This window comes from Peromyscus maniculatus, chromosome X (assembly GCF_049852395.1).
Source record: "Peromyscus maniculatus bairdii isolate BWxNUB_F1_BW_parent chromosome X, HU_Pman_BW_mat_3.1, whole genome shotgun sequence".
Classification (NCBI taxonomy): domain Eukaryota; kingdom Metazoa; phylum Chordata; class Mammalia; order Rodentia; family Cricetidae; genus Peromyscus; species Peromyscus maniculatus.
The window spans coordinates 102,151,492-102,163,014 of NC_134875.1; the positions used below are offsets into that span (position 1 = coordinate 102,151,492).

The 11,523-nt window shown below is 39.0% G+C and overlaps 1 protein-coding gene across 1 annotated transcript; it reads right to left on the bottom strand.

Annotated features, from left to right (window-relative positions):
* Positions 1-331: 331 nt before the first annotated feature.
* LOC102914536 (large ribosomal subunit protein eL32) lies at positions 332-833 on the bottom strand. The gene has a single exon (XM_042269248.2). The coding sequence runs from the start codon at positions 782-784 to the stop codon at positions 377-379; it is 408 nt and encodes a 135-aa protein (XP_042125182.1). The 5' UTR covers positions 785-833; the 3' UTR covers positions 332-376.
* Between the last annotated feature and the right edge of the window lie 10,690 nt (positions 834-11,523).

Here is an 11,523-nt window from a genome sequence, read left to right on the forward strand (position 1 = left end):
CAGACAAGGAAAATTCTGGAAAGAGGAAGGCTGAGTCAGGAGTCACCAGCCAGACACAGAGGAAGTAAGTTGTCAAGCCTTACTTGGCTGAGAAAGGTACCAAGCCATATGGCTAAACATATATAAGAATTATGAATTAATTCAAGTGTAGGAGCTTGTCAGTAATAAGCCTGGGCTTATGGCTGAGCAGTTATAATTAATACAAGCTTCTGAGGGATTATTTCATAAGCAGGCCATAGGACTGAGGACCGGACAGGGATACAGAAAAACTTTGTCCTACACACCATGTTTTTATTTTTATTTATTTATTTATTTATTTATTTATTTGCAGTTTTTGTGGTTTTATTTAAACACAAATGAAACAGAGGCAAGCCATCTACTCGTTTTCTTCGCTGCGTAGCCTGGCGTTGGGATTGGTGACTCTGATGGCCAGCTGTGCTGCTCTTTCCACGATGGCTTTTCGGTTCTTGGAGGAAATGTTGTGAGCAATCTCAGCACAGTAAGATTTGTTGCACATCAGCAGCACTTCCAGCTCCTTGACATTGTGGACCAGAAACTTCCGGAAGCCGCTAGGCAGCATGTGCTTGGTTTTCTTGTTGCTCCCGTAACCAATGTTAGGCATGAGGATCTGGCCCTTGAATCTTCTCCGCACCCTGTTGTCGATACCTCTGGGTTTCCGCCAGTTTCGCTTAATTTTGACATATCGGTCTGACTGGTGCCGGATGAACTTCTTGGTCCTCTTTTTGACAATCTTGGGCTTCACCAGAGGCCGGAGGGCAGCCATGATGCCGGTCCACAGATGGCAGCCACCTCGCAGGCAGCGCCGAGGAAGAAGGGCACACCATGTTTTTATTATTCATTTATGAGTATATGAACATTTAGGTGATACCTTTCCCTAGGTATATAACTACAGTGGCAATGAACTTGCAGTATCTCTGGATCTAGATATTGAGCTCCCTGGGTTTATGACAAGGAATGTTATAGCTGCAATTTATGGCAGATCTATATTTGTCTTCTGTTTTCTGATATAATTTTGGTTGCCTCTTTTATAGATAGCCCTCACTATGTCAAAGCCTTCTAGTCCTAGTCTCCCTTGGGAATTTTATCATGAAGGCTAGATTTTGTCAAGGGATTTTTGTGTATTTATTGAGATGATAGAGAGAGAGATAGCAGAGAGAGGGATTGAGAAAGAAAGGGTCAGAATTTGTATGTGATGGGAATTGGGGCAGATTTGGGATGAGTTTTGAGAGAAGAAACTGTAATCAGAGTATACTGCACATTTCAAAAAATACAGAAAATTGAAATAACTCAGTACATTCTCTCTGACCATAACTCAATGAACCAATAAAAAGCAAAATAATCATCAGAACTTATACAAACTCAGAAACTAAAGCAAGATACTTCTAAATGATGAGTGGCTCAAAGAAGAAATCAAGAATGGAAATAAATTAAAATGAAAGAAAAACACATCAAACCTTTGGGACAAACAAAAAGCAGTCATAAATAGGGAATGTATAGTTCTAAGTGACTACACTAAATATAATCAGAAGAAAAAAATAAATAGCTTCAGGATACACCTGAAAAGTTTGGATGAGTAAGAATAAATCAAATCCAATAGACAGAAAGAAATAAAATAAGGGCAAAAATGAATGAAATAAGACAAAATACAGTAGAAAATAATCCAAGCAAGTTTTCTCAATGCAAATGAACAACCAAACAAGATTATCAGGTTCTTATCCAAATTTACAAATGGGAAAAAGAGGAGAACAAACTTGATAAGATCATAGATGAACAGGGAGACATTACAAGAGATGCTAATGAAATTCAGGGAAAAAAAGGAGGACTTTTTCAAAATCTATACCCCATTAAACAAAGACAAAGAAGTAAATTGAAACAATAATGAAAGATTTGCCTAAAATAATGCTCCAAATCTTGATGGATTTTGATCAGAATTATAGTAAATGTTCAATAAAGAGCTGAAACCAATACTTCTCAAATTAGTGAAAAGACAAAACAAAAAACAAACTAACAAAAAAGGAGTGTGGGGAGCACTTCCAAACTTCTTCTATGAAGCCAGTAACACTCTACTAACAAAGACAGGTAAAGACACAGCAACCAACATTCCTGATGAACATAGGTGAGAAATTTTTTAACATAATACTCTTGAATTGAATTCAGGCATATATCAAATGTTCACCTATCACAACCAGGTTGGCTTTATTTTGGAAATTAGTGATGATTCAACATATGTAATACAGTAAATACAGTAAGTTAAGTAAATATACTTAAAGTAAATATACTTAATACACTTAAATACTCTTAGAGTAAATATACTTAAGTAAATATGCTTAAAGATAAAAAACACATCATCATCTATATCAATTTATGTCTTAAGAAAGACAAGGTAATTATTGACAGTCAACATTTTATAAGCTGTCAGATTTCAGTCCAATGTGTTCAACATATAAGAAAAGATTTGTTAACATCTGAAATTCCATTAACACATGTACAATAAAATGTGTACTCATATTATTGAGACCCTTCTTTCATAATTCTGAGAATTTTGTAGATTTTTTTTTACAAATAATCAAGAAATCACTTATTAGGTTAATCATGAAAATTATTATACTCTCAGGATCTATCCCTGGTGCATGAGCTGGCTTTATGGAGACCATTCCCTATAGTTGGAAGCGTGCTCACTCTTGATGCAAGGGCCGGGGTTCTTGGTCCTGCCTCAACTGAATGTACCAGATTTTGCTGATTCTCCATGGAAGGCCTTACCAATTTGGAGAGTTGAGGGGTAGGCTAGGGGGAAAGGCTGGGGGAGAGTGTGAGGAGGGATGAGAGGAATATCTGTGGTTGGTATGTAAAATGAATTAAAAAAATTTTTTTAAATAAATAAAAAATTAACAAAGAAAATTATTATCCTCATTTTGATACAATCTTAGTGCATTAAATGTGAAAAGCATGAATTAATATGTGAATGTATTATTACAATATGTTCATTCAGACAAAATTTCCATGAATATTTACAGAGAATAAAATTAAATGTTCTTTTAGATATAAACTAGACACCTGAACCAATGGAAATTACCATTCCCTGGGGAGAAAAACAGTTCAACTGCTTTCATTGAAGGAATTTTACACATGTGCTTTGCTCATGATGAAAAAAATGTGATATTTAGACACAACAAAAGATAAAGAATTATCACAGTAGCATTCAAAAATTGTTGTTCATATTTTACACTGGAGAATCTCTTCATAATCTGAAAATAATCACGTTAGAATGCGCTCCCTCTAGTACAGAACACTCATTCCACAAACACATTTTAAATTTTGGCTGTTTTATATTGAATTGTATTTTATAATTAATTATATATTTTTCTTTCATTGCATTAAGCCATGTATCTTATCTAGAAGTCTTTATGTCTCAACATTTCTATCGTATTTTGAGACATATTGTATGCTTCAATATTTTATATACTTACTTTCCTCATGAATATGAGAGAATTTTAATTCAATTAAAAGTTTCCTATTGATTTTATATTTTTTAAATTTAAATAATATTTTTTGCTTTTACCTACTGTCTGTAGTTTCCCCCACCCTGATTTTACATTTTCAAAACAAAAATATAATTACATTTTTGTGTATATGAGTGTCTGTAACATATGAAGGCAAGAAATATTGAGTATTTACTATAAGGCAATATGCTTAGCACTAAATTAGATAAAAATTTTTGTTTCCTTCTTTATGGTTAGGAACACTTGATGCAAATATATTTTTAAATATTCATAACTTAATATTATTTTCACTTAGAAAGAACAAAGTATAAACTTGATAAAGGCATTTTCTTTCCTCTGAAAATGGTGTTATTAAACTTAAAAAAAAAAAAAACAACTCTTCAGAACTCCAGCACTGGCACTTGCAAATTTGCTCATGGAGTGTCTTAAGTAAGAATTCAAAATGGAATATTTCAGGTAATGTAAAGTATTTGGATAATATTACATACAGGAAATTTTGTTCATATTGAGTGACAATATATGGGTTAGCAATGACTATGCAAGTGAAAAAATTGTATGATAAAACATCCAGTCTTTGAAGAAAGAAATTGAAGAAAATATCAGAAGACAGAAAGATCTCCCATTTTCATGGATAGCTAGGATTAATGTGGTAAAAATGGACATCCTATGAAAAGCAGTCTACATTCAATGCAATGCCCACCACAATACTTCACAGAATTTCAAAGGAAAATGCTCAGCTTCATATGGAAAAACAAAATCCCAGGATAGCTAAAATAATACTGAACAACAAAAGAACTACTGGAGGTCTCACTATTTCTAATTTCAAGTTGCACTAAAAAGCTATGGTAATAAAGGCAGCATGGTATTGATGCAGAATGCAGCCGTGTTGATCAACGCAATCGCATTGAAAACCGAGACATAAACTCACACACTTACAGACACATGATTCTTGATAAAGAAGCCAGAAATGCACACTGGAAAAAAAAAAGACAGCACCTTCAACAAATGAAGCTGCTCAAACTTTATGTCTACATGTAGAAAAATCCAAATAAAGCCATACTTATCATACTATATAAAACTCAACTCCAAATAAATCAAAGACAAATCCAGACACACTGAACCTGAAAAGGTACTGTAAAGCAAAGGATAACATCATCTTGAAAAAATGGCCGCCTCTAGGAGGTAGTAGCACATGCCTTTAATCCTAGCACTTGGGAGGCAGAGCCAGGCAGATCTCTGCAAGTTCAAGGCCAGCTTGGGCCACAGAGTGAGTCCCAGGACAGACACCAAAACTATACAGAGAAACCCTGTCTCGAAAAAAAAAAAAAGAAAAGAAAGAAAGAAAAGAAAAAGTGGCAGCCTACAAATTGGAAGAAGTTTTAAACAGCTCTGCATCTGATAGACTAATATCCAAAATATATAAAGAATTTAGGAAACTTGTTATAAAACCCCTAAATAATCAAATTATAAATGGGGACATAGTACTTAACAGAGAGTTCTTGACAGAGGAATCTCAAGTGGCTGAAAAATGCTTAAAGAAATGCTCAACTTCTTTAGCCATCAGGAAAATGCAAATCAAAACTACTTTGAGATTCCATCTTACAACTGTCATAATGGTTAAAATCAATAACACAAGTGACAACTCATGCTTGAAAGGATGTAGGAGAAGAGGAACACTCATACATTGCTGGTAGAAGTGTAAACATATAGACATTCTGGAAATCAGTATGCCAGATCCTCAATGAGAATGACATCAATCTAACTCAAGATAAAGCTATAAGACTCTCAAGCATATGCCCAAAGGGTGCTTCCTCCTACCATAAGGACATTTGCTAAATCATATTTATTGCTGCTCTCTTCATAATAGCCAGAAATTGAAAATAACCCTCAACTGAAGAATGGATAAAGAAAATATCCTACATTTATACAATGAAGTATTGCTTAGCTGCTAAAAAATGACATTATGAAATTTGTAGTTAAATGTGTGGAACTAGAAAAAAAACCATCCTGATTGAGTTAACCCAGACCCAGAAAGATAAATACAGTATACATTCACTCACAAGTACACATTACTCATTAAAAATTGATAGCAGTTCTACAATCTGGACCCAGAAAGGTTAGGCACAGAAGGTGTATTTGGCCAGGGACTAGAGGAGGACACTTGTATCTCTCTAGGATGAGGAAATAGAATGAATTTTGTGGGTGAACTGGTGGTGAAGTAGGGCAGGAATGGGAGGATCAGGTGGGAACAAGGAGGGGATCTAGGGTTGAGGATGGGAATGCTGAGAGAGACAACACAGCTAGAATTGAGGGGCAATAACACAAGTAGAATTGAGGGGCATTCGTGGGGTAGTATGGAAACCTAATGCTGAAATACATGAAGGCAATCATAAAGAAATATCCAAATAATGAGGGAGATAGAGACCCAACTGGACTTCACTTGTCACTAAACCAAGCTTTCAGTTCCAGGACAGGGTTATATCCATTTGAGTTGTTGGACAAAAGAGTCCTGTGGAAATGCACACTAAGCCCTGGCTTTTGGCCAGGCAATAGATTTCTCTCAAAAAATTGACAGCAAGAGCCATTGCTGAAAACAGCATCTACATGACTCAACCTGAAGAGGTTGAGATGGTGCCTATATAGAACCTTCACCACAACATTCTAGTGTCTTTGGTGCAGGAAGATACTATACAGGCTACCAAAAGAGAAACATAAATATCAATCCAGCCACAAAACCTTTGAGTTAAAATTTGTTTTGCATAAAAAATTTGGTAGGGGAATGACAACACAGAACTTGTGGGGGTAACCAATGAATGTCCAATTTAACCTAAGAACCACTCCCTGAGATGGAACTCATACCTGACATTACTTGGTGACTACAAACCAGATAGTAAATAGACTAGAGACTAGGGCTAAACCTAATACTATTTATCTAATGTAGCAGTAACGCCCGCGTTACCAATACCCGTTCACTATGTCCGAGCGAAGGGCTGCGGATTAAAAAATAGAGACAAGAGACAGCGAGTCATTCGTACGATTGGATGTCGAATGCCATTTATTGAAAGAGGGAAGAAACCTTAAATACAGGCTTACAACACAAATGGAGGATCCCCTGAGGGCAGAAGTTCGCTACCAATGGTCTACAATCTAGACCCAATGTTCTGCATTCTTGCATCTAAGTTGTTTACACCAAATACAGGATGCACCTAAGTTGTTTACACCATAAGCAGGATGTAGGAACAAAGAACCTCCGGTAAGCTCTCCGATGATCCTAAAGTGAGAAGGACACCGGCAGGGAATCTGAATAGGGAGGACACCTGGTCAGCAAGCAAGGCTGCAGCCACTCAGAGTCGGGGGTCAGGGCCCATGGCGCCCACAGGTCCCCCCTTTTTATTAAATGAGCTTCTGACTTAGGTTGCGTGGGACCAGCAGACCACCTTACCCGTTATAGAGACACCTGCCCAGGCCACACAAGTGCTCTGTCTTAGGTTGATGGCAGCCCCCCAAGCATTACCCGTCTCTGAATACTCATTATCATACAGACTCAACCACGTGAGCTGTAGAGTGACTGCTGCCAAAGATCTCAAAGTGGCACTGGGCTTGCAATCTGTGCGACACAGAAAAGACCAACAGAAGTCCTAACCCACCCATAGCCAGAAGGCTACAGGCAATTGAACCATTCCCTATTTAAACGAGCCTTACCGCAAATAGGAGTCCTGTAAGGTGGTATCCCAAGCAAATGGAACTTGAGTTTTAAATAATTTACAACTTACAAAGCCAATTATAATGTATAAAAGTGGAATTAAATTTATCATGCCCAATAAGAAGAAAGATTAGCTAACTGTGGTAGCTACTTTTGCTGCCAGGGTCTCCATTGTGCTAGCTGTAGTAACCAATTATGAAATAGCAATCCCAGAAACAATAGCAGCAGTGGCCACCACTGCTATAACAGCAACAACGGCAACAGCGATGTCAGAGTCTCTTCTGGAGCGTGTGAGCATCATCTGTGTCTAGCTGCCATGGTCCACTGGCATGGACACGGCTCCAGGAACACGAACCACCAAGGCCCATTTTTCTTGATCCCAGCACTACTTAGGCTGGCAGGTCTGCAAGAGAACAACTGAGAAACATAAAGAAAACAGAAAACAAAAACAGCAAACAAGGAGCAGAACTAATGGCCTCAATAATGGCTACATTCAGGCTCACAAATTTTGAGGTATCTTCAAAAAGGCTAGATGAATTTTAGGAGGCAAATAAATGTTGCACAGAGCCATTCCTGAAAAGTAGGTACTACACCAGCTTGAGGGGGGTTGCAAAATGCGAAAAGCTTAGCTGGCATGCTACTGTTAGCAAATGAAGTTCATTGACCTTCAGAGTTATCCTTAATCTCCAAGGTGTGATACATTCTCAATGTTTTTTGAAAAAAGTTACCATACATTACCTTCTGAAGAATCCAACCACATGGCTACAGTTCCTAGGCTTACAATAATGTTTGCCAAGGCTGGCCATATTGGGCTCTCAATCCCCATCGGCATCAGAAGGGGAGAGTTTTTTACGAAGGCCCAATAGGTCTCTGCCATGTTGGGATTCAGCAGCAGCCACAGGGCGCACACAGCATTCAGGAACCCACAGAGGAATTTCATTGTCCTGTGGAAAGACACAAACAGATCCCCGGGCCCACACCAACACCGGATCGGGTCCCCTCCAATTGCCAGTAGAAAGATCTTTCCATCGCACCAGAGGATGATTTGCAACAGGAGCCCTCCAGTGCTTATCTGCAGCAGATACTCCAGCAGAATCCACCGATAAAAAATTTAAAATATATAAAACAAGGGAAAGAATAGAATGTGGAGAGGAGAGATGAGCCCCTAACTCCTCCCTTTTTACTTTAGCAATATAAGTTTTTAAGGTACGATGGCAGCATTCTACTATAGTCTGTCCTTGAGGATTATAAGGAATACCAGTCTTATTAACAATAGAAAAATCTTGGCAGAATTTTGAAAATCCTGTACTACTGTAGGCAGGACCATTATCAGTCTTTATGTATTTTGGCACTCCCATGTAAGCAAAAGCATGAAGACAATGATTCTTTACATCCTTAACCTTTTCCCCTGAATGGACAGAAGCAAAAATTAGAGAAGAATATGTATCAATAGACACATGGACATATTGTAATTTTCCAAAGGAAGGCACGTGTGTGACGTCCATCTGCCACACATGATTAGGTAAAAGTCCTCGAGGATTAACTCCCAAATGAGGAACAGGTAAAAATTCCACACAAGTAGAGCATGATTTAACTATCTGGATGGCTTGTTCCCGGGTTATGCCTGTATGATAACGGAGAGATCCAGCATTAAGATGATAACGCTGATGTAACTGAGTAGCCTTATCAAAGGCAGAACAGACTAATGTGACAGCCATACGAGTAATGGCGTCAGCCCTCTGATTACCTTCACTTAGAGGTCCAGGCAATTGAGTATGAGCTCTAATGTGGCCCACATAAAGGTTATGTGAGCGAGACCATATAAGTCCTTGTATTTGCAATAAGTATTCATGAATGGAAGAAATGGATGGTATGTAGGCTGTTGTTTCCAAAGGCATAATGGCATGTGCCACATATTGACTATCGGTATAAATATTTACACTCTCATCAGAAAACATCTGTAAAGCAAGCAACAGCGCCTGTACCTCTGTCACCTGGGCAGAAGTGCCCTGGACTTTTATTCTCTTTACTATGTTACCAGAAACCACCACAGCAAAACCACGTGAAGTGCCATCAGTAAATACCACACGGGCCTGAGGAATAGGAGTCATTTGTACTATCTTGGGAAATATAACAGGATGCAATTTAAAAAATTGACACACATCATTGGAGGGGTAGTGAGTATCAAACTGACCCTGCATGGAGCATGTCAATATGGCCCAATCATTATCATTAGCTTGCAACCATGTTACTTGAGACTGGGTGTATGGGGTCACCACAATATCTGGCTCCTTATCAAAAGTTTGAACACTGATCTTGATTTCTTTAAATATAATCTGAGCGACAGCCTGTGGATAAGGAGTGATGATTTTTGCTGGAGAAGCTGGGGAATGTACCCATAAAATAGGACCTGTTTGCCAAAACACTCCAGTAGGTGAATGAGTAAAACAAAATATCAAATACAATAAGGGAGAATTAAGATCTATATACTGTACGTGAGCCTGTTCCAGGGCCTCTTGCACACGTTGCAGGGCTACACGTCCTTCAGCTGTTAATTTACGGGGAGATGAAGGGTCAGGGTCGCCCTTTAAGACATCATACAAGGGGCGAAGCTGACCTGTTGGAATTTTTAAAGTGGGCCGAAGCCATTGAATATCTCCCAGAAAGGTTTGGAAATCATTAAGTGTGCGTAGCTGATCCATGCGCAGAGTAATCTTTTGTGGGCGTATGCCCATGCGTAACAATTCATGACCTAAATAATGATAGGGAAAAGATACCTGTACCTTTTCTGGGGCTATCTGTAAATTAGCCAAGCTAAGAACCTCTTGTAAATAAGAAAAGGCATCAAAAACAAGTTTTTTATCTTTAGCAGCCATTAATATATCATCCATATAGTGAATTATATAAACACCTGGAAAAGCTTTTCGAACTGGAGCTAGGGCCAAAGACACATAAATTTGACATATAGTAGGGCTATTGGCCATTCCTTGAGGCAATACCACCCATTGATATCTCTGATAAGGTTCTTTAAGATTTTTTGAAGGAACACTGAAAGCAAAGTGAGGACTGTCCTCGGGATGCAAAGGAATGGTGAAGAAACAATCCCTCAAGTCAACCACAATTAAGTGCCAATGCTTAGGAATTGCCACAGGGGCAGGCAGGCCAGGCTGTGTTGCTCCCATGAGACGCATGGTTTTATTTACAGCTCTAAGATCCTGTAATAGCCTCCATTTTTCTGATTTCTTTTTAATAACAAATATAGGTGAGTTCCAAGGTGAAGTGGAAGGAATGATATGTCCAGCATCTAACTGCTCCTTAACCAATGCATACGCAGCCTCCAATTTTTCCTTAGCAAGGGGCCACTGCTCCACCCATACAGGGTCATCACTCTTCCAAGTGATTTTTATCGGTTGTATTATTGAAGGCTGCTGTGCAGTGACCCCTATGGAAAAGACCCTAATCCTCTAGTATCGCCAGGACCCCTAGTGACACAGTTTTTGTCTGCCGCAGGGAGCGGGTCTCCTTGCAACATTTTCCCTAAGCCTTTGTCTGGGCAGTAGCCCTGACTCTTCAGCATCTGTTGTACAGGCTGTGTAGTAAGCACCGCTCCCATGCCATCCAACACATCCCATCCCCACAATTTCACTGGAATGTCAGGTAGCACAAAGGGTTGAAAAGTTCCTGCATAACCTTCCTCATCCTTCCAATTTAAAAGTAGCTTGCTCTGTAATGGCGTCTGAGCTGTGCCAATACCTTGTAGGTGAGAGGTAGAATCTTTAAGGGGCCAAGCTTCGGGCCAATGTTTTAAAGAAATAACTGAAGTGTCAGCGCCAGTATCTAAAAGACCCCGAAAACTGTGATCATTAACTTTTAAATTTAGCATGGGTCTTTGTTCTAAGGTGGAAACCCAGCATGCTAGAGGGCCCGTAGAGCCAAATCCACCCTCACCTCTGTGTGGTTTAAGAAAAGGATTATTAGTATGAAAGCGGGGCATCAAAAGCAGTTGTGCTATGCGAGCACCCTGGGGAATAATTGTCACCCCTTTACCAGCCTCAACCATGATTCTAATTTTCCCTTCAGAGTCTTCATCTATCACTCCTGGAATTACTCTAATACCTTGTATAAGAGCGCTACTCCTGCCCAGAATCAGTCCTAAAGACCCTGCAGGTAGTGGACCCATAACTCCAGTACTGAGAGCCTGGGGACCCATCTGAGGTGTTAATACTGTTCTGGTGGAGGAGCAGAGGTCCAATCCTGCGCTTCCAGGGGTGCCTCTGATAAGGTCTTGGACAAAAAGGG